At 42.9% G+C, this 25,094-nt stretch overlaps 1 protein-coding gene across 1 annotated transcript in view; it reads left to right on the top strand.

The window, feature by feature from the left end:
• LOC124777094 (transmembrane protease serine 9) overlaps positions 1-13,626 on the top strand; it is a 44,754-nt gene extending 31,128 nt beyond the window's left edge. The window contains exons 3-5 of the mRNA XM_047252375.1: positions 1,532-1,865; positions 4,979-5,104; positions 11,658-13,626. Of these exons, the coding sequence (XP_047108331.1) occupies positions 1,532-1,865; positions 4,979-5,104; positions 11,658-11,819 (622 nt within the window). The 3' untranslated portion in view covers positions 11,820-13,626. The remainder of the gene's footprint in view (positions 1-1,531; positions 1,866-4,978; positions 5,105-11,657) is intronic.
• Positions 13,627-25,094: the final 11,468 nt, after the last annotated feature.

The raw sequence follows: 25,094 nt of genomic DNA, 5'->3' as shown, positions 1-25,094 counted from the left end.
GTCCTCAGTAATGTGTTTTTATAGTTAAATGATCCTCCTTCCTTGAAATTTTTATTTCTTGTAATGTTTCAATTTGTCTGTTGATAAAACCAATTTCTTCATTAGTAACATCAGCTGTTTCATGAACACATCTAATTCTTATTGGTCTGCAATAGTGAGGAGATGATGGTGTAGGATTTTTCCAAACAATTAGATATTTATTCGTGCGACTGATAAGTAGGAGATTCACGAAAGATGACTCAATTATATTCGCGTCAGATTCATGGTTGTTTCCAAATTTTTGTTTAAAGTGAATTAGCTGTGAACCCACACCCCTATTTGCAGATAAAATCTAATGCATTTATGTCATCGTTTGGAATACTCTCTTTCAAATTTTGAAGTTGGCAGGGGTAAAATACAGGGAGCGAAAGGATATTTACAATTTGTACAGAAACCAGATGGCAGTTATAAGAGCTGAAGGGTATGAAAGGGAAGCAGTGGTTGGGAAGGGAGGGAGACAGGGTTGTAGCCTCTCCCCGATGATATTCAATCTATATATTGAGCAAGCAATAAAGGAAACAAAAGAAAAATTTGGAGTAGAAATAAAAACTTTGAGGTTCGCCGATGACATTGTAATTCTGTCAGAGACAGCAAAGGACTTGGAAGAGCAGCTGAACGGAATGGACAGTGTCTTGAAAGGAGGGTATAAGATGAACATCAACAAAAGCAAAACGAGGATAATGGAATGTAGTCAAATTAAATCGGGTGATGCTGAGGGTATTAGATTAGGAAATGAGACACTTAAAGTAGTAAAGGAGTTTTGCTATTTGGGGAGCAAAATAACTGATGATGGTCGAAGTAGAGAGGATATAAAGTGTAGACTGGCAATGGCAAGGAAAGCCTTCCTGAAGAAGAGAAATTTGTTAACATCGAATATAGATTTAAATGTCAGGAAGTCGTTTCTGAAAGCATTTGTACAGGGTGTAGCCATGTATGGAAGCGAAACGTGGACGATAAATAGTTTAGACAAGAAGAGAATAGAGGCTTTCGAAATGTGGTGCTACAGAAGAATGCTGAAGATTAGATGGGTAGATCACATAACTAATGAGGAGGTATTGAATAGAATTGGGGAGAAGAGGAGCTTGTGGCACAACTTGACTAGAAGAAGGGATCGGTTGGTAAGACATGTTCTGAGACATCGAGGGATCACCAATTTAGTATTGGAGGGCAGCGCAGAGGGTAAAAATCGTAGAGGGAGACCAAGAGATGAATACACTAAGCAGATTCAGAAGGTTGTAGGTTGCAGTAGGTACTGGGAGATGAAGAAGCTTGCACAGGATAGAGTAGCACGGAGAGCTGTATCAAACCAGTCTCAGGACTGAATACCACAACAACAACAAGTTCTAGGAGACTGATGACCTTAGAAGTTAAGTCCCATAGTGCTCAGAGCCACTTGAAAAGTGGACTCTGGGCCAGCTTTTAGAGCAAAATACCCTTGTGTGTGCCATGCGGCGACGACAGCGAGTGCTAACGAGGTGCGCGCTTGGTGCAGCGGCAGCGTGGAGCTGCCCATCTCGCAGGTGCGCGTCTCCGTGGGCGCGCACGACCTGTCTGCGGCGCACCGCGGCGGCGGCGGCGGCCCGGCGCTGGCGGTGGAGCGGCTGCTGGTGCACCCCGGCTACCGCTGCCGCAAGTTCGCGCACGACGTGGCGCTGCTGCGGCTCGCCGCGGAGGTGCGCTGGCGGCCCGACTCTGCGTGGCCCGCCTGCCTGCCGGCGCCCTCCGGGTCGCCAGGGTCCTCCAGCTTCTCGGGCCGCGAGGCCACGGCCGCCGGCTGGGGCTGGATGCAGGAGAACCAGGGCGTGCGCGCAGACGTCCTGCAGAAGGTCAGCACTTCCCTCACTATACCTTTTATCTACAGTATTACGACACTTATTGTGGTGTGCGTAATGTAAGATCTTCGGTGCACACACCGTCAGATTATTTGACTTGTCGCTCTAGCGAAGTAGGCGAATGTCAGCAATATGTCTCGTGGTCTTATCTTCGCGTGTTTATCTTCTGCCATTATCAGACTATAGAAATGCCACCCTGTAACAATCCTCGGAAGGATCCAGGCCTGAGGAGGGAGCGTTATGATCTCGGCAATGTTTTCGTTACATTCCCTGTGTCATCTCGTCTTTGTTGAAGGCACAATGGATCAAGAAAAGTATGCCTCTATCCTTGGAACAATGCCCATCCGCCATGCAGTTTGTTTTTCCTCAGAATGACGGCATCTATCAGCAGGACAAAAAAATGGTTCAAATGGCTCTGAGCACTATGGGACTTAACTTCTAAGGTCATCAGTCCCCTAGAACTACTTAAACCTAACTAACCTAAGGACATCACACATATCCATGCCCGAGGCAGGATTCGAACCTGCGACCGTAGCGGACGCGTGGTTCCAGACTGTAGCGCCTAGAACCGCTCGGCCACTCTGGCCGGCATCAGCAGGACAAGACAACGTTTCACGCAGCTCGCAGTGTACGTGCGTGCTTCGGAGAGTGCCAGGATATGTTGATATGTTTACGGTACTTTTCTGACCACCAAACACCGCAGATTTAAAGCCAGTCGAAAATCCGTGGGACCACCTCGATTGGGCTCTGAAATGATCCAAAGTCTTGTGTTATCCTATTCAGTGCTGGTGATGTCAAGACTGGTTCACACATTTAACACGAGTTCAAAGCAAGATGGTTGTTGAAAACGTTTTTTATATTATTTCACCTCTATTCACTTTCTTCTTTTCCTGTTGTCTAAATCTACGCTCTTGACCCTAATAATCACCTAACTGCTGCCTTACGTTTCTTCTAGTTCGGGACTTGGTAATATGTTGAAATTCCTCCAACAGTTGTAGTCATGAAGCTACTTCCTAAATCAAATAGTTTCTAGACTGGCATCACAAAGTTCAGCAGATTTTATATCTAATGCCACCACACCACACAAATTAAGTAGCTGCTTGTGGTCATTTCTGACATCCTTGGCGCAACATTCATGCAGCACTGGCTGCACACCATGTAAGCAGTTATTGAGAAATGTTGCATTTAGAAAGATGACAGGCACCCACCTAAACCGTTAATATTTATTTGCATACCTTACGTAGAATGCTTGAATTGTCTCATGTTCTCGTTGTTCGCCGAAACAGAAAGCATTATATGATATTATTTGGTAGTGATTAGAGCATTTTTCACCATACTTACCTCTGAGTTCCTTTACTATTCCTAGGTCTAAAATTATTCGTATTGCAGTGAACCTGTCTAATAATACATTCCATTATCATTACTTGCTGGTATATTGTGTGTTAAAAACGTATTCCCTACTTTTAGATGTGGTAGCATACACCAAAACAAGACATAAATGTCCAGTAAACATGGGAACCAAAATGCATACCGTAACAGCTATGACCATTTGTTCACGTTCGCTACTGCAAGCTCGTTACTGTGACGAACGACTTACGGAATGCAGCAAACAGACACTGGCACATTCCTCTGCTATTGTCCGTGGATACAGAAAGCAGTAAACATCCGTTTGCATTAATACGTAAGGCGTATTCACGGTTCTGGGTGAATGCAGTGCATACATTAGTCGTAATGGAACCGGTTTGTGTTCTGATAAGTTTGTAAAATGTGAAATGGGCAATGGATTCGTCGGTACGTCCCGCTCGTCGGCCAGCTCGTTCCCCCGATGTTAATCTCTTGGATTTTTGGTTGTGGGGACATTTGTAATCTTTGGTGTATGCAAGCCCCATTAATATGTACAGGGTGTGGCACTTAAGTACCCTGGTGGAGTGGATACGACTGGACGTAAATATATGCACTTAACCACACCCCAACAGGATGGAGCAACTGCCCATACAGTCGGCCGAACCTTGGGGCACATTTTCACAATCTTCACGCCTGACAGAGTTGTTAGCAGGGGTCAGTTCGGTCGCGGCCCTAGCTGGCCATTAAGGTCACCTGATCTGTCAGTGTGCGATTACTTTGTGTGGGGAGCCCTCAAGTCTAACGCGTATCGCAACAACCCTCATAGTCTTCAAGAACTTCAGCAGAACATTTTGGACGATACTGCAGCAATTTCAGCGGCTCATCTTCGATCAGCCTTCAGCAACTTGTTGGCCAAGGCCCAAAAGTGCCAAGAGATGAAGGTGGTCACTTTCGGAATTTTCCAGGATGGCGTGATTCCCTAAGACATCGGACAGAAGCGTGTCTTCTTATGGACACTGTACTGAACAGTGTCTTCTTATGGACACTTTACCGACCACCTCCTTCAGCGAAGGCTCACAAGCTCAGGTTGCATATAATAGTAAACAGACAGATTATAAGACATGCTGTTTCACAGGAAGAGAACAATGTCCATTCATTTGTTTACTGCATCCTTCAGGTCGTTGGTAACAGCAAAGAGATTGCATTAGACGAGATGTTTCATGGTAGTGAATATGACTAAGTACTCAAAGCTCTTAAAGTATGGATGTTGACCCAGGTTTTATGGACATTTTTGTCTTTTATTGGTCCATACTACCACCTCTCAAAGTACAGAACACTTTTTTAACACCCAGTACTTAAAGCTTCGCTTTAGAAGCAATATATAAACTTTGAAATTATTACAGCATATATATTTTTCGTTTGGAATTTTAAAAACAAGATTAGAATAAGAGAGACTCAAAATACTACGCACAACTTTCATTTCTGGGACTGAGGGAGTCACATTGTAATCAATACTTTTAAAGATTTAGCATTTCCTCAAAACTGTTGTACATTTCGACAGCTAGTGTTTTCGAAACTCATTGCCAGAATGTGCTATTTTTATGACATTTAACAACTTTTTCACAAGTAAATGTTCTTGGTAAAATCTTGTCTACATACAGCAAAAAAAGTAATTTATTTCTCGAACGGGGCGTAACAAATCGTTAGCATGAGCATCTCATTCATCATTTATCGTCTTGAGAATAACAAAATTTCCATTTCAGGTGAATGTGCAAGTAGTGGACAACGAGCAGTGCCGTGATTGGTACAAATCTCAAGGCAAGAAGACCAAAATACTGGACTCGCAGATCTGTGCTGGCTTTGAAGTCGGAGGCAAAGACTCCTGCTGGGTGAGTGTGTTCGTAATACCTGGTGCATGAGGCCTACAACACGAACCAATAACCTACAGTTAAAATAGTATTATGTAATATTACTTAACGATGTATACTAGGCTCGCTAAGGCCCACCTCAACCAATATGATGCGGTAACTGAAGATAAATTAACGGATAGTACAATAGCTACATAGAAGAGAGCTAAAAAAAAAAGATCTAAAAACGACTGTTACTTTTACAAACTTCAAAATACACGATGTATTACGTTAGGACTGTGGCTATGAAAAATAAGTCATGGATTATGTTCACAAAATCACTGTATTTACTCAAAATAGTCTCCTACGGAATGAAAACACAACTGAAATCGCTTTAAAAGTGTTTTGAAACAGTACTGTAGTCCTTCTTTGGAGTCGCATTTAGTAGTGCGGTACAATTTTCTGGGATGTTGTTAACTGCATCATAGCGATGTCATTTCATTGCCAACTTCAATTTGGGAAACAACCAGAAGTCGCATGGGATCAAATCCGGCGAAGACAGTGGGTGATCCAGGACTGTGATCCATTTCTGGCCAAAACTCACGCACAGCCTTCGATTTGTAGCTGAGGTGTCGTCGCGGAGGAGCAAACAGGAACCTGCATCTCGGTATTCGGGTCGAATCAATGTTTTGACTTTCTACACAGTTGGTTTTGAAACTTCAAAAATCGTAACGCCACAACTCGCCACGAGATAGCAATGCAGTTTGGAACGTTACACTGGCTATCCTAACGGAACTAGACACTCTGTGTATTCAAGCATTCTGGGCGTCATCAACAAATTCTGAAACAGAGACTCTCTTATTCAGAAATAAACAGAGCTTGCATAGCAAATGCAGCTTTTCCCAGTTGACAGGAAAGTCACGTCTAGTCAATAATAACCTGACAGGAGTTACTGCTTTTAGTGAATGCAGGTCATCTCAATCAGCCTCGGAGGGAACATTGCGAACGGAATTCCGAGCAATCGTCATTTTGAGTAAGGCATCTCCCAAAAGCCTCGCAGTGACACCTAATGCTGCGCGCCTTCAGTGGGCCAAGCAACAGAGAAACTGGGCATTAACTGACTGTAGGCGTGTAGTGGGCTCCGCCGAATCATGATTTTGTCTCTCTTCAAATTACGCAAGGTGTCGAGTGCAGAAACGGCCCAGTTGGGTGTTTAACCCGGTTGCTGGGTGTAGTTTAGGCCGAAGGTGGTTCTGTAATGTTTTGGTGGTGCTTTCCGTTCCATGATTTGTGTCCACCGCAATCTAGTTACCGTGAACATGAAACAGAGTGTTTATTTCATCATTTTTGGTAACCAATTGTTGCCGTTTCTTCCACATCTCCACATGCTGTGAACACTCCCTTTTACCAAGATGACAACTATTTACAAGGGTTGGACGAACGCTCAAGCATTATCGTATCTTGACAGGTCCGTTAAACCATTGGACCACAGAAAATGTCTGTGACTATTTGGGATAGCGATGAAACACAGCAATCAATATCCCCGCATTTTAATTGCTCTGTGGGTTCTAATCGTCACAGATTTGCTTAAGAAAGTGAACAACACTGACAATATTTCTTTCGTACTTGTATTAGTTTTTGAAATGTAGGTTGCAGTGACAGACTGATTTATAGAGTGGCCGGATGTTATTTTAGGTTGGCTGTGTGTCGGCGAAGCCAATGAAAGTGAATACGAAATCTCAGATGCAAACTTCTTAACGACATGTAATGTGGCTCGAGGTCCAGGTTAGGTTGAAAGGTGACTTATCGTCATTTGGCGAAGTGTTATCGAACACTCTAGTTTAACCTGACACAGCATACCTAGAGAAAGTTGGGGACTATTTTCCTCGTCGATGTGAAGACATTATCAAGTTTAGAGGCAGCTTTACACGATATTAGTATTATGTCTCCTAGGAGTGACTAATTTTTTTGTCCGGAGTGCTTGTAAGCTTTATTATGGTGCGTACTGGGTTACAGTAAATCTGTCTTAATCGTACGATAAGCTCGGGTGAACTGGGACAAAAATTTGAAAATTTGAAGTAGTGGTTTTACTGTTAGTAGACAATGTAAAGTTTCTAGTTCATACTTTACTATAATATTTAAGGAACAATTTAGCCTATTTCTTTTGTAATTTATTACATAGATAATGTATTAAAGATAACGGTTACGTACCAGATGTCCATATTTACCATTGCCAGTGAGAATGAAGCGGGGCAGTTACTTAGGTGAGTCGGGACAGTGTTAAAACAACGTTTCTTCTTCTTTTAACTGACACATACTGTACATGTTTATTAATGAAGTATGCTGTTTGTCTCATGACAACGTCCGTAGTTCTGAATGTCATTTTTAAATACACATCTAGCACAAACAAACTTCTTCTTTCCCTTAACCCTTACACAATTTTCACGGTACTATCCCTTTATCCTTCCTTGACATTGAATCTGGAGTCCCAATTTTGTTGATACGTGCAAGCAAGAATGTTAACGAGTTCATCCCTCACTCTGAGAGTAGATAGCTTTGGAATCTTTCGCTGCAAAAATTTTCTCGTTTGGTTTATTATTCACTTGACAGGAAGATTCATCACAGTTATACAATCGTGGCTCACCAAACAAGTTAAGTACATCCATAGTTCTACCCAATAAAGTAAAATATTGCTCAACGTCATTCTTACTAAGGCCATTGCAACAATATGAAAGAGGCCTTCAGCCTTCCTGAATGTTATTTCAGGGCTGCAATTAACGAGAAACAGTAAGCAAATTAATTCCTATCATTTCATGTTGTTTCGCTTTTGTTACGACGTTAGAATCCACTCCGAAACTACGAGCCGACAACCTAAGCATCCGTTCTAACTGCTTTCCTTTTTCGACGGTAAGCGTAATTTGGCAACCTTTCTTCTTCAGCTGTACATCATTAGCACTTTGTAGATGATGGTGAAGATATGACCGAGGTACCCAAATAGTTCTTCAGCATGGCGTATCTCCTCTCTTGGCGGAATGCGCTAATAGTTTTGCGCATATCATCTTCAGACCAACCACCTTAATCATTACTCATCTGCGAGAGAATAGTGAAACATAAATCATAAAGATGTGTCGTCCCTATTCAGCCTTAATATAACGTCCCTATTCACCAAAAAAGTAGTGTTTGAGTCTACAGAGGTTGGTACCACTGAAACCATTTTCCATGAACAGATGTACCATAATTTCATTTCAGATCTTCTATTTAAAATGTAGCACAAACGAGTACATAATAAGGGTAACGGTTAAATAAGTATATTAAATTTAAAGAACAAAATATTGGACATCAAAAGTTTCTGTTCGTGTCACCTTCAACACCTGATATTTGTTGTGAAAAATTAAGATTCAAATGGTTCAAATGACTCCAAGCACAATGGGACTTAACACCTGAGGTCATCAGTCCCCTAGACTTGGAACTACTTAAACCTAACTAACCTAAGGACATCACACACATCCATACCCGAGCCAGGATTCGAACCTGCGACCGTAGCACAAGCGCAGTTCCGGACTGAAGCTCCTAGAACGATCGGCCACAACGGCCGGCAGAAATTAAGAACATGACACTAGACTGACACTTGTCAAGCAGTTTTCTGTTGCATCAAGGACAGACAAGAATCTGGGAATGGCAACAACTTCTTACACTGAGGTGACAAAGGTTCTCGGCTATTTCCTAATAACGTGGTGGACCTCCTCTAGCCCGGCGTATTGCATAAACTCGACGTGGCGTGGTCTCAACAAGTCGCTGGAACTCCACTGCAGAAATACAGAGCCATGCTGCATCTACAGCCGTCCATAATTGCGGAAGTGTTACCGGTGTAGGATTTTGTGCACGAGGTGACCTCTCGATTACGTGCCATTAATGTTCGATTGGATTCATAACGGACTATCTGGTTGGCCAAATCATTATATCGAATTGTTCGCCCTTCAGACCAATCGTATACAATTGCGGCAAGGTGACATGGAATTTTTATGGATGACAGCGTGTCGTTGTTGTATGGCTGCAAATAGTGTCAAAGCAGCCGAACATAATCATTTCCAGTCAATCAGTTCAGTTGTACCAGAGGACTCAGTGCTTTTCATGTGATCACAGACCACATCGCTATGGAGCCATCACCAACTTGCACAGGGCGTAGTTGACAACCCGGGTCCATGGTTTCGTGGGGCCTGCGGAACACTTGAAACCTATTCCCTGGAACTCACTCCCTGATGTCTTAAGAGATATCCTCTCATCTTGTCTCTCCTCCTTGACAGTACTTTTCACATATTCGTTTCCTCTCCGATTCTGCGTTGAATCTCCTCTTACCAGCCGAAATCGGGACTCACCTGAGCAGGCCACGGTCTAGGGTGCAACCGATATGGGCCCAGGAGAGGCGCTGCAGACGATGTCGCGCTGTTAGCAAAGGCACTCGCGTCGGTCGTCTGCTGTCATAGCCCATTAGAACCAGATTTCGCTGGACTGTCGTAGCAGATACGTTCGTAGGTGACCCTACATTGATCTCTGCGGTTATTTCACGCAGTGTTGTTTGTGTGTTAGCACTGACGAATGTAATCAAAACGCGTAGTCCACGGTAATAGGTGATGCCTGAAATGTGGTGTTCTCCGCGCACCCTTGACACCGTGGATCTCGTAATACTGAATTCCCTAACGACTTTCGATGTGGAATGTTCCATGCGTCTAACTCCAAATATCACACTGCGTTCAATGTCTGTTAGTTCCTGTCGGAAGCCTTTTCATGTGGATCACCTGAGTACAAATGACAGCTCCGCCAACGCAAAGCCCCCTTTATACCTTGTGTACGCGATACCACCGCCATCTCTGTGTGTTCGTATCGCTGTCCCATGACTTTTGTCAGCTAAGTGTAGTTTCAGTCCATTTCTACCGGTAAATAGACATTCAAAAATTGTCCCTATTCAGCCGATGTCCCGATTCACTCAAGCTTAGCCTACACGCCCAGCATTGTGAAGACGTCCACGGTCAAAGCAGACGAGCAGTATCGTCAGATCAGTATTTCCGGAGAAATACGCTACTGGCCATTAAAATTGCTACACCAAGAAGAAATGCAGATGATAAACGGGTATTCATTGGACAAATATATTATACTAGAACTGACATGTGATTACATTTTCACGCAATTTGGATGCATAGATCCTAAGAAATCAGTACCCAGAACAACCATCTCTGGCTGTAATGACGGCCTTGATACGTCTGGGCATTGAGTCAAACAGAGCTTGGATGACGTGTACAGGTACAGCTGCCCATGCAGCTTCAACGCGATACCGCAATTCATCAAGAGTAGTGACTGGCGCATTGTGACGAGCCAGTTGCTCGGCCACCATTGACCAGACGTTTTCAATTGCTGAGAGATCTGGAGAATGTGCTGGCCAGGGCACCAGTCGAACATTTTCTGTATCCACAAAGGCCCGTACAGGACCTGCAACATGTGGTTGTGCATTATCCTGCTGAAATGTAGGATTTCGCAGGGATCGAATGAAGGGTAGAGCTACGGGTCGTAACACATCTCAGATGTAACGTCCACTGCTCAAAGTGCCGTCAATGCCAACAAGAGGTGACCGAGACGTGTAACCAATGGCACCGCATACCATCACGCCGGTTGATACGCCAGTATGGCGATGACAAATACACGCTTCCAATGTGCGTTCACCGCGATGTCGCCAAACACGGATGCGACGATCATGATGCTGTATACATAACCTGGATTCATGCGAAAAAATGACGTTTTGCCATTCGTGCACCCAGGTTCGTCGTTGAGTGCACCATCGCAGGCGCTCCTGTCTGTGATGCAGGGTGAAGGGTAACCGCAGCCATGGTCTCCGAGCTGATAGTCCGTGCTGCTGCAAACATCGTCGAACTGTTCGTGCAGACGGTTGTTATCTTGCAAAAGTCCCCATCTGTTGACTCAGGGATCGAGACGTGGCTGCACGATCCGTTACAGGCATGCGGATAAGATGCCTGTCATCTCAACTGCTAGTGATACGAGACCGTTGGGATCCAGCACGGCGTTCCGTATTACCCTCCTGAACCCCCCGATTCCATATTCTGCTAATAGTCATTGGATCTCGACCAATGCGAGCAGCAATGTTGCGATACGATAAACCACAATCGCGATAGGATACAGTCCGACCTTTATCAAATTCGGTAACGTGATGGTACGCATTTCTCCCCCTTACACGAAGCATCACAACAACGTTTCACCAGGCAACGCCGGTCAACTGCTGTTTGTGTACGAGAAATCGGTTGGAAACTTTCCTCATGTGAGCACGTTGTAGGTGTCGCCACCGGCGCCAACCTTGTGTGAATGCTCTGAAAAGCTAATCATTTGCATATCATAGCATCTTGTCCCTGTCGGTTAAATTTCGCGTCTGTAGCACGGCATCTTCGTGGTGTAACAATTTCAATGGCCAGTGGTGTATGTAATAGTATGAGATGCATGTTGCAGTGAATTTGTGTTGCACGTGTCCAGCATTACGGAGCGACAAGGCTCTCTGGCTGGTAAGGGCTTTGAGAGGACCGTTGCGTTGCAGGCGGACAGCGGCGGCCCGCTGATGGTGGCGGACGGCGAGCTGACTACGGTGGTGGGCATCGTGTCGACGGGCATCGGGTGCGCGCGGCCGCGCCTGCCCGGCCTCTACACGCGCCTCTCCGACTACGTGCTCTGGATACAGGAGCACGTGCGCGAGCCCTAGCCCCCGCCGCTCGCCACCAGCCGGGACCCTCTGCCAGGAGACGGACCACCGAGGACTCGACTGCGCCGCGAATCTGCTGCGGCGGCACGACCGTCGCGCAGCGAACTTCATTTCTTCTGCGTCATCTTAAAGGACAATCAGGCACATCAGCTCGATAGAGAACCCCTTCTAACGAAATAGTCTCCATTCTTCGGAAGTAGATTACGTCATTATTCTGCACAGTTATTCCCTCTTACGCCCAGCCCACTGTAGCCCGATTTAAAGTAGTTGGCATTTGACAACTAGCGTGCTAGTCTGCTACCTCTAGCAATACACTAGTGGCAGCAGTCCTGGCATTATGGGCACACGCTGTGTTGCCACTTCCTCTGCGTAAAGTATAATGCTTGTCAGTTCTCAAGTAGAGAACTTACCCGGATACGAAAATGAGCCTATTCCACGAAAAAAAAAACTCCGTCCCTAATTAAAATGAAAAAAATATTTTTGGCACCCTTAGAGTCACTATAGGTATTTATACCACACAGGAATTACAGATCTTTTAGCGACTTAAAACTTCATATCTGTTACACGTTAAAAACTAACATAATCGCAAGAAAACGCCGTTTCCCAAAGCTTGTACGTACCAAAGAAATACCGTAGGTAACTTTGGAAAAAACGGTCTTTTCGTAATCAACAACAACAAAATAGTGTTTCATTGAGTTAATAGTTCACGAGATGTGACGGAATAAATTTAAAGTTGATTCCCAGACGGGAAACTGTTACCGGATTTAAAAAAATTAACGTCATTGTGGATAAAAACTTCTCGGTTTACAAACAGCATAACTTCAAATAAAACACTCCAGCTTTCGACGACTGTGCCCGCCACCATCATCAGGAGTAAAAGCCACTGATCGCAGGAGCCGGCACACTTATACAGGCATCACAGAGCCATCTGGAACCCTCCGGATAGGGCCGAAGTCACGCTTGCGCGTAAAACGAGTTTGGCAGCTCATAGCAGCTGCGGTCCGCCCAACACTAACTGAACATTTCTAGGTGGTGCTGGTCCACCGCGGGACCAGCAACGTCAGGTGGTGCAACGCGGGGCCCCAGAGAAATACCGGGTCTTCATCGAATTCGTGACGTCATACTACTCGGATTGTCCGCCACACTTCGTGATCGCTTGGCCCACTGCAAATCAATATGTAATTATTGAAAAGGTACCCCCTACAGGTCATAACTTTGTCGTGTGTTATAGAGAGCTTGCATGCATTTAAACGCGCGGTCAAGCGTTATTAAACTTCTCTGAAACAGTTACTCGCTCCCCGCCGGAGACTACGGAGACCACTGGCACTCGTGCTGTGACGTACGCGATATGGCCTGTCTTTTTCGTGGGCCTCTGTGCGACAAGCCGGCGCCAGGTCTGCAGCTGTTGCTCTCGCCTACCTACAAGCGTCAAGCGTCCATCTTTGCTTTCGTTCAATATCCAGTTGTCCGCCTCCAACATATTTCTAGCTTTAAGAATAAAATTTAGACTTGCTTAGAGACTACAGTGGCCTATACCATATGCGAATTTCCTTACGCGAGTGTAATAGATTAAAGCGATTTTCTATCACCGCTTGAAGTGGAGTGTTGTGGTGCCTACCTAGTGACAATATTTGTCGGGACAACGTCGCAACTTTGGTACTTTAAAAGTCAGATGCCAACCAATTTAAATCAAACTGTAATGAGCTCTATCTCGACGAGATGCCAGACTCTCTCTCGCTTACTCTCTCATTCAACTCCCCCCCCCCCCCCTCTCTCTCTCCCTCTCTCTCTCTCTCTCTCTCTCTCTCTCTCTCTCTCTCTCTCTCACACACACACACACACACACACACACACACACACACACACACACAACCTCAATTTCGTACCACCTCTTAACAAGTGCCAGAGCTCTCTCCTATTGCATATCTGAAATTTTCGACCTCCGACCAAGATGTTGGTCTTTCCTGACACAGCTGTTTCCGACGGCATTTCAAATACGTAAAACCGCACAAGCTTCCAGAGTTCATTAAAATTCCCTAAAGATTGCCTCAAAAATAAAAGGCCTCCAACAGTACATGGTAATGATATTCCTTCTTAGGCATGTTTTTGGTGAGGTCTGCAGGAAAGCGTTCTTTTGCTACGAGATGTGTCTCCCTGACCTGATAGCCTCTCTTAACTTCTTTCGAATATGTAACACAGCACTACTTCGTCCTCTCTGTTTCAGCAACATTTGTTTCTTTTTATGTTGTTGTGTCGCAGTGAATCTGTCTTAGTCATGCATTTCATTATCATTATTTATTGGTATTTATTAATTAAAGCTACGTTTTAGGAGCAAAATATATTTATAAGCTTTAAGATAAGAAATTTTCTTTGTTTTCGTGGGTGAAAGTTCCATTTAGAGCTTTGGAAACAAGATTAGAATATGAGTGGGCCCAAATACTCTATTAGTATTTTTATGTCTGGGACTTGGAAAACGATCACTGAAATTTTTTCGGGCACACAGGGTAATATTATAAGACTTCAGGTAATTAGTATATTATAATACGAAAAACTATCTCAATATTTTAACGTACTGATGTCTTCCATACAAATAACGCTACTGATTCTTATAAACAGATCTCTTATTGACCACTGAAATGTCAAAGATAGGACAAACGGTCTGTTCTTAAACTAACATAAGGGCAGTATTTTGTTGAAACTATATAGTTCGACCCAAAATTGTAGGCTTCTGCGAAGTGAACATCATTCGGTGCTTTTTGGAATCTAAGAGGAGAATATTTTTGTAAAGCTACATTTTTATGTTTAAAACTATTATCTATGCTACATTGTACCTGAATATTACTTACCACTTCCTGATGAAACAGAAAAGACGTAAGACTGTATTGAAACCTATAGTTATCGCTATCCTAAAATATCTGAGTTTACTGGTACTTATGTTGTGTCAAAAACGTTTTTTTTTTTTTTTTATTAAATACCAACACTCAGTTATTACGCGTCACTGCGTTTCTAGTCATTAGAGTGCCAAGATATCATCAATGAATTCTGAGTAACATGGATTCTGCAACAGGAAATGCATAACATTACACTGAGTGTCAGAGTCGAAAGCTTTTTCCCAGATGTCTGTATTCTTTTTTAGAACTGTCCTTATCATTACTTTCAACAGCACCGTCGTGACGATGAAAGATTTCAAAGAAAAATATTATTAGCAAAGTGAAGCAGCAACTGACCAAGTAAATTACATTTTCGTATATTAAGCACAAAACATAAATATAAAAGTTCAGATGATTTGTTTCGGGTTTCTGCTGCATAATCCATGTTACTTCTGAATTTTACACGGGTAGCATCTTATACGTGTCTCTTGTATTTCAATCATATTTTAAAACGAAATTATTGCAAGATGAAATATTATTCGGAAACCTCTGTTAACGAAAATTGTATTCCTTGTCGTTCTTCAAATGAATAAAAAATGTTTATGATTATAAATCTAACTTTTCTGATGGTTTTCCAAAATGTGTCTTTCCCTTTGGCGTCATCCAAACAGCTAATAAAATCAGTATTCGATAATACAAATTTGTAGCACTACACAATTCTTTGCTTGATTAATAGAGACAACAAATGTAATAATTACGCGAACCCAGTTTGTGTCACAAATACGCCATTCACGCCTCTGATACCACTGATAGACGGGACACTTTGCATTCGTGATACAGGAAACGCATTCTCTGTAGTGAGCTGTCTAACGTAAATATGGAAGCCGGTATATCAGGCAGAATCGTATGAGCAGGAGCCGAACCCAGGGCCTCCCGCCAACTGGGTCGCTGCGGGCTCCGCTTATCGCTGGCCTAGTTTCGGCAACTATAGCAGGGCCGCAGTGGCGGACTGTGGAACTAGTGGCGCTGCCGGCGGTCGCTAGCAGAAGGCCTCGAAGGAGTGGATGGCGACGCTAAACACGGGTATGTACTGTGTAAACAGTACTGCAGGCCTCTAGTTACAGACACCAGAAACAAGAGGAAACTATTTGATGTAGGAATGAATGAGAAGTGGGAGGCAACAGCAGGCTCACTCTACCACGATTTGCTATTTAACATTAGTAACAGTGCTACTACACCATAGGAATTACTTCTTCATGTATACTTAAACAGTCGTTCTCACTAAATTCAAGTTCCTTGTACTTTAATTAAAAGTCAAGGTGGAACTTTCTCCGCCTGGCATAGAGATGACTTTGCTATCAAAACTGTCTTTTGTTATATTGGCACCTGTCATATGTCTTCGATGAGATGCAAATTTGATCAACAGAAAACTTTCTGTGGCCTGGGTTTTTAAAATAGTCATAGTGTGTGTTTCGTTCAAATGATTGAATTGAAAACCTTGACATCATGGACAGCGGGTCGCCAAATTAAATTAATCGAAAGGTGATCTGCTCATTCATTTTAAATACTTCAGAAACAGGAAGAGGATTTCAAGGTGGCCATATTTCTCTTCAAGAAAATCACCTGAAGGACATCTTAAAACTATAAACACTAATGAATACATTGGTAAACGTACGATATGGGCAATAACGTGTAATAAATTTCAAAAGAAAGACTGTGGTAAATGTAATATGAAGAAGTAGTTCTGCATCTACATACATATTTCGCAAGCCACGGTATTTCTCACCAATATTTCCTATCTTATTCCACTTACTTATTGAGGGAGAGAAAAATGACTATCTACATGTCCCATTTTTTTATACATTTATTGTTGATTCATCTGGTTTCTGATTAACTTGATGCGTTCCGTCACGAATTCCTCTCCTGTGCCAAGCTTTTCACCTCAGAGCAGCACTTCCAACCTACGTCTTCAATTATTTGCTGAATGTATTCCATTCTCTGTCTTCCTCTACAGTTTATACCCTCTACAGCTCCCTCTAGTATCATGGGAGTTATTCCCTAATGTCTTAACAAATGTCCTGTCATCCTGTCCCTTCTTTTTGTCAGTGTTCCTTTCTCGCCGATTCAGCAGAAAACCTCGTCATTCCTTACCTTAACAGTATACCTGATTAAAACATTCGTCTGTAGCAGTACATTTCGAATACTTCGATTCTCTTCTGTTCTGGTTTTCCGACAGTCCATGTTTCACTACCATACAATGCTGCACTCCAGACGTACATTTTCACAAATTTCTTCCTCAAATTAAGACCTATGTTTGATACCAGTAGACTTCTCTTGGCCAGGACTGTCCTTTTTGCTATTGCTAGTGTGCATTTGATGTCGTCCTTGCACCACCCGTCACGGGTTATATTGCTCTCTAAGTAGCAGAATTCCTTAACTTCTACTTCGTGATCACCAATCCTGGTATTAAGTTTCTCGCTGCTCTCATTTCTGCTATTTCTCGTTGCGTTCGGCTTTCTTCGATGTACTCTCAATCCAAATTCTGTACTCATTAGGCTTGTAACGGTACCACCGACCACCTTAAACGGCAATCGATGTTAACGTTACTGCCATGCGGATAAGATGCCTGTCATTTCGACTGCTAGTGATACGAGGCCTTTGGGATCCAGCAAGGCGTTCCATATTACCCTTCTGAACCCACCGATTCCGTATTATGCTGGCAGTCATTGGATCTCGACCAACGCGAGCAACAATGTCGCGATACGATAAACCGCAATCGCGATAGGTTACAATCCGACCCTTGTCAGATTCGGAAACGTACGCATTTCTCCCCCTTACACGAGGCATCACAACAACGTTTCACCAGGCAACGTCGTTCAACTGCTATTTGTATATGAGAAATCGATTGGAAACTTTCCTCATGTGAGCACGTTGTAGGTGTCGCCACCGGCACCAACCTTGTGTGAATGCTCTGAAAAGCCAATCATTTGCATATCACAGCATCTTCTTCGTGTCGGTTAAATTTCGCGTCTGTAGCACGTCATCTTCGTGGTGTAGCAATTTTAATGGCCAGTAGTGTAGTTACAGGTCTTTTAATGACTGACTTTTGAGCTGTGCAACTTAACCCTGTCTCTCAGTCCAAAGTGACGCTTGCGACGTGTATTTACACTGATTGCACACGTGTGGCAGTGCAGTTATCCGCGTCCGCCAATAAATGTTCCCAGTTAAATCCGCGGAGAAGTGCATGCGTCTATCCATATTTGTGTTGCTGCAGTGTGCCTTCCAGAATGACGAAATCACCCAGGGACTGCTACGAAAACATTCCCTGAGTCAACAGATGGGGACGTTTGCAAGACAACAACCATCTGCACGAACAGTTCGACGACGTTTGCAGCAGCATGGACTATCAGCTCGGAGACCATGGCTGCGGTTACCCTTGACGCTGCATCACAGACAGGAGCGCCTGCGATGGGGTACTCAACGACGAACCTGGGTGCACGAATGGCAAAACGTCATTTTTTCGGATGAATCCAGTTTCTGTTTACAGAATCATGATCGTCGCATCCCTGTTTGGCGACATCGCGGTGAACGCACATTGGAAGCGTGTATTCGTCATCGCCTTACTGGCGTAACACTCGGCGTGGTGGTATGGGGTGCCATTGCTTACACGTCTCGGTCACCTCTTGTTCGCATTGACGGCACTTTGAACAGTGGATGTTACATTTCAGATGTGTTACGACGCGTGGCTCTACCCTTCATTCGATCCCTGCGAAACCCTACATTTCAGCAGGATAATGCACAACCGCATGTTGCAGGTCCTGTATGGGCCTTTCTGGATACAGAAAATGTTCAACTGCTGCCCTGACCAGCACATTCTCCAGATCTCTCAGCAATTGAAAACGTCTGGTCAACGGTGGCCGAGCAACTGGCTCGTCACAATACGCCAGTCACTACTCCTGATGGTATCTTGTTGAAGCTTCATGGGCAGCTGTACCTGTACACGCCGTCCAAGCTCTGTTCGGCTCAATGTCCAGGCGTATCAAGGCCGTTATTACGGTCAGAGGTGGTTGTTCTGGGTACTGATTTCTCAGGATCTATCCACCGAAATTGCGTGAAAATGTAATCACATGTCAGTTCTAGTATAATATATTTGTCCAACGGATTCCCGTTTATCATCTGCATTTCTTCTTGGTGTAGCAATTTTAATGGCAAGTAGTGTATCAAACTACTCTCCGGAAAGGTTCCGAGATTCGACCACTGGTCTGGAATGGGCTTACTGCTAACAGTTCGGTACGCCACCTTCAACTGCCTGTTAGTAACTGCCGCCAGTAATTCCACCAACAGAACAGAAATACAGCTACGTCAACGAGGAAGGAAAACACTCACAAATTTGCAGGGAAAGAAATGATGCGTATTGGTAAGCTGTCCAATAAACTTAGCCAAATCCGTCACTTTCATTTGAACCGATGTTTGGTGGATGGGGATGGGAATGAGGGGGTCGGGCGTAGGTATTTTATAAACTGCCGAGATTTATCTGAAAATCATTTATTAAAGAACATGCTTGCGGCAGTACTCTCGGAGGATACAATGGAGATTCTGCCGTGACTGCGGCACCACCAGCTAGGGAGGCGTCGTCAGGCACCAACGATCCGCCAGTAATGGCCACCCACGCCTCCCTGTAACAGAGGTCAGTTTATGAACCGCGACCCGCTTACAATGTTATCAGTTTATCACCCTTCAAATACAAAAGACACGTTAGATTTGAGATGTAAACCATAAGATTAGAGAGTCCCTTATATTCTGAAGGTACTCTGACGGAATTTTACATTTAAAATTTCTTAAATTCAGTATTAAATTATATAGGTTTGAAGGAAATTTGGTGGCCAATATCGCATTCAGTACTATTTGTTCCTGATGACGGATTTCAACAGTTAAGACTGTCACATTCGGATATTTAAAAAGGTTGTTGTTAGTCGTCCGGTTCCATAATCACACGTGCCATGTTGATATAGTGGATATTATGTAGCAAATTTCACACAGGTTTGTAAAAAATAAAAACCGGTTTGTCAGCAATAGTAACAATACACTTTAAAATTCACCTTGATTAAATATGGATGTCAACACACACAACGGTCCACTGATACTTGTTAGACGGCGAATTGCGTAACAGTGCGCGTTTGTGCACGTGTTCACGTTCACATGGCACGTCATGTAACTCCAGTTTCATTCAATCTGTTTTACCCCACATGATACATTTACATCATATACAACAGTTAATGAACCTCTGGTCACCAATCATCACAGGACAACACAACACGCAATTACCAGCGCCCACTGGACCACCTTAACAGTATAGCGTTACGCGCTATGCTCCCTATATAACGCTCCAGCCCAAACTAGTTATTTTTCGCGCAGCAGAACTTAAATAGTTAAGCGCGCTAACTACGTGGGTGCGATGCGGCTCGAGCACCCGGAGTACCCACAAAACTTTTAGTTTGATAAAAACAAAGTAAAATAAATATTTCTCATTGTCTTTACCAAAAAGTAATGAGCTATAAGACACTGAGATAGAAGTTAAAATTTTTGACCTCTAAAACGTATCTCGTTTCAGGTGTGTTTGTGCATAGGCAACCAAGCAACACACTCTCCCGTTCCTTGCCTTTCTCTGGCCAAGTCGAAGGCACTTCCCAGAATAAGAGTCGCACTGTATTGTGAACGGAATCCCGTCTTTTCGGCTTGCTTTCATGTTTCCTTACAAATGATAAGCTACAATGCACCCACTCCTATCGTCAATAATTGTTCTGAAGCAAATGCTTGCCAGTATTGAGCAATAGTAAAGAATAATACGAGATACGAGGAAGCCGATAGTTACTAATTACCTCATTAGTTATTTGTTTATCATAACAGCGCTGTGTTGTAACATTTCAGTGAAATCGCTTTCACGTAATTCTGGCTGTTATCCTTCTGTTTGTTGAGACAATGGCTTTGATGGACTCGGGAACTTACATTGCAGCCTGTAGGGGTGTTACCGCATTAACAGCTAGCGCAAAGGAGTGGGTCTACTGACGGGGTGCGTGAAGCAAAAGCTCTTCGCCGAGTAAATTTTCGCAATTTTCAAACGTTGCGCGATTGCTGGACGCGACTGGAAAGCTGAAACACGATACTGAGTATTGCTTCTATACATACTTCAGAATTCGAAGAGTTTCCTAGTCGCTATCAATAAATTCGTCATACATTTGTCTTCATCATCACAGATGGATATTACTAACACCGAGAACGCGAAAGCCAAGCTCAGCCAAAAAATATGGAACCCGATAATGTGTCTTCTGCCAGTTCCTGTGGTACACCAGCAGGAAGTGTCAAGAAACCGTCAGTTACATCACACCACGAAGGACGGAAAACACATTTCCTTGTATTATTACGACAAAGAATTGGACGAAGTGTTCTGTAGCGTTCCAGATTAATGCACAACATTTTACCTGTTTTTAACTATTCCTGTTGCTGTTTCTTCGACTCAACGCTTATTTTTTAAGATCATACCCATAAAAAAAACTGTCTTTGGAATTCTATGACCCAAGACAGAGTCAGTGAACTCATCCTCCACAGTATCCAAAGTGATCTACTGATGCCAGTGAAATAATCAATATCTTCCATGACAGAAAGCACGCCTCATGGTCCAGTTTCACTAGATATCAAGGTCAGTACAGTGAAGTTTTATAAGTACAAATCAATCAAACAACGGATGGACCGACAGGCCTACGCTTGTTGATACTGACTGTCAATCACTATGATGTGTTTAATTTTAAAAACATTTATCGCTATTACTTATTTTTAATACTCTGAATGTATTAAACGAATGATATCTTTGTTTGTGTTACACGGAATTTTACAACAACTCCATTAAATTTTTATTTCTACCTGCTGCAATGAAATTTACGTTAATTAATGATAGGTTATAAATTTTATGTTAGGAGCCAGGATTTTTACTTTTGTAGGCGGACCCATATCGCTTACGTTAGCTTACGTTACGCTTCTGGGGCTGTAGGTTCGTCCAAATGCATTTGACTCCAGTCTGATCTTACTTCTGTTGCTTTTAAGTTAGCTGTACTACCGACTGAGCTAGGGCGGTCTCAACGTACCCTTATAGTACCGGTATGTTTTACTTTATTACATCATAAATCTTTATGACACAGTGGCCATAAAAGATTATAAATTAAAAGTAATCATTTTAAAAAACATCGAGGCTCTCCAAAAACATACACTGTACTACATTCTGCCGTTGAATTGCACCCACACCCACAGAGATTCTGGAAAGTCGGCGCCCTTGTTCTGAAGTAGGCCAGCTTAACACTGCTAGATTTGCAGAGCTGTCACTTATGTTGGATAACTAACCAGTGCAGTAGCCTAAGGGAGTGTGGTACACCACATCTGACTCGGAATTAGGAGGCCGCCCTATTGGAGGCAAGAAAATTTCTTATATTCGTACTTTTAATTTAATTAAACAGAACACTGGTAACCAGTACGAGAAGGAAGCGCCGATTACGCGTTATCACAAATTACAAAATCAATTCCTTGCTCGTACTGAACGTTGCAAACTGCAAATACACTTCCTGTTACACTGCAGTAGGATACTTAGGGCTTGTAATACTTAAAATATGCATGCTTCATTGTTGTAAGTATAAAAAAAGTTCAACCTATAACTAAGTCTTCCGCTATGAAGAAAAAAGTGTGGGATTTTTACAGTTCTGACAATTAGTATATGGGTCATTTCTTATGTGTCTGTTGCATTTATTAGATGTAGTGCGCCACTACCATGTGTAATCTTTGTTCTTTGAATTTTAAAGGAGTTTCTTAAACTTACTGTCATCATTTGCACTAAATAAATTGTGCTAAATAATAAAATGTACTAGACTGTCTTTTGTTTTATTTAGTTTGCTTTGCCATGATGTATTTCCTCAGTCAACTTTAAAACCACGTTGCAGATTCTAGGAATCGTTCTAGTTAACAATTATGGGGATACAGCATTAGTGAATTTTAGGTTCTCTTAACTTCTGGCGCTGGCTATAAATCGTAATGTAGCTAACACAGCCCAGGATCTACGATATTTCGGAACCGGGACAAAAACTTGATAGTGGCGCCCGCCTCCCGCTCGAGGATTTGAGATAGGACGTCAAAAATTTAAGAAAAAATCGAGTTTTCAAAAATGTATTCATTTTGTAGCGCACATCTACCTGAAGAGTTTCATACATAAGACATATATGTTCGAGAAAATGTAAGACCTGTTATTTGGTCTTATATGTGCCAAAGTGCAATGCCACGCCTCGTCACTCAGTATTCTTCTATCGCTCGTTACTTTATTTCCCTCAGTAAAATTCAAATGTGCATATTTTGTGATGGAGGCCATCAAGCCTGCGCTCAGGACGGTGGGAATTAAGATGTCCTATGCTGCCACTCCTGTTTCCAGTCAGCCGGTCTGACAACTCACCCACTTAAAAAAAGAAAAGAACCTCACATTTAATACTGGGTGGGATTGTTTGTGACCGGGAGAATAAGAACTCTTCAGAAAATTTACACTCTTGTTGTCTATTAGCTAATAACTTTCTCTTTTGTGTGACTTAATATTAAATACAGAAAACATAAAACCAGTAAAGACAAGATACAAGCAAGACAGTACACATTTCTTCAATCCTTATGTCCCAGCATTTTTTCTCTCCAATCTTTCTACAGCTTTGCACGGCGTGTTTTCCTTTCTGTGAAAGAATCTATTACCTCATCAAAGTTCTTCAAACGTTTTGCTACATGAAAAATCAAAATGTCGATGTCCAATACTTAAAAAGCTGTTAATACGATTAGTATCCAAGACTGGTGTGCTTTCTCGATTTCGTTACGTTTATTTTGTCATTGTCTGCTAGATAAAACGAAATAGGGCTTTCTCATATTGCAGCAGTTACAACTAACGCCAAATAAGCGAGACTGATTTGGCACAAATGGTCATTTTTATGTACCTCAATTACATAAATAACACAACAGAATATAATTCACGAAGTACGCATATCAAAAGCCTATTAGGCCTACTACAAGGAAAAAGCTTTATATTAGGAAATAGTTCCGCATTTCATTCACAGTCTCCAGTTTCTCAAGGATTTTTTATATAAATTTGGAATCGTCATATTCTCTCATACAATTTGTGCGATGTCCCCGTTTCTTCTTTCCTCGTTCCAACAAAAAATCTTGTCATCACTAATTCTGTAACTATTCCTGCCATTGTCAAAACTTATTCGCCACCGTTAGTGCTAGAATCACCGGTTCAGTTATCCCGCGTTTATTTTCTGGTTAGGCGTTATTATGTGTTCGTACAATGCGTTTTGCGACTATTCCGAGACCAGAACTCAAGCGGCTGATAACCGGAGTCTGTACAACTGTATCTTTCTGGTAAAAATTTCCTGACAGAATTTCATTTCCTTGGATACATTGAGAAGATAATATGTAACCTTTCTTAGCTGTTATTCCTGTTAGTCGTTTATTTCGACTCTGGTAGTCTGAATCTACGGATTTCGTTAGTAATTATAACAACGCTGATCATTTGCACACCCAATCTACCACTTAAACAGCGATTGGCATTCTCACGTTCGGGTTTATTTGGCTCAACTCTTATAGCTCCGTCAACTCTTGTCTGCAGGGAAGTTTTTTTATTTCTAGATGCGACGGGGATTCCCCTATAAGAGACATCACGTACACGGTGCAAAAAATTGTGTGTGAAATCTTATGGAACTTAACTGCTAAAGTATTCAGTCCCTAAGCTTACACACTACTTAACCTAAATTATCCTAAGGACAAACACACACACGTATGCCCGAGGGAGGACTCGAACCTCCGCCGGGATCAGCCGCACTGCGGCGCCTTAGACCGCTCGGCTAATCCCGCGCGGCATACACGGTGCACGCATTCAAAAATCAACTTATGATTTGTTCAGAAATCAACTTAGAATGTGTTCAAAAATGTTCAAAAACCAACTGGGATGCGTTTCAAAATCATATGAATAATCGATAGACCGAAGTGCGCTGTATGCTAGGCGCTTGTGAAACAAGTATTTTTTTCTTCACGAATGTGAATTTCGCGCCTCCTGAAATTGCCGCCCGGTGCAAATACCCCGGTTTGCCCCCTTCCACCCCACCCTCCTAGATCCGGGCCTGGTTCTGCCTCCTGGCAGGGCATTTAGAATCCTTTTTGCAACGGCCGTCATTGGGAAATTTCTCTCCTTGTAAGGTAGCCTAGTCGGCTCCAACCAGCACCCATTTAGAAGGATTAGGGAAAATTCAGCCCATCTGCTTCAGGCCAAACGAAAATTCTGTTCACCCTGCCGTTGGAACCGACTGAGGTGACTAAAATACCGAAACAGGACTTC

This window comes from Schistocerca piceifrons, chromosome 2 (genome assembly GCF_021461385.2).
Source record: "Schistocerca piceifrons isolate TAMUIC-IGC-003096 chromosome 2, iqSchPice1.1, whole genome shotgun sequence".
NCBI lineage: Eukaryota > Metazoa > Arthropoda > Insecta > Orthoptera > Acrididae > Schistocerca > Schistocerca piceifrons.
This window is presented reverse-complemented; position numbering and strand designations above follow the sequence as displayed.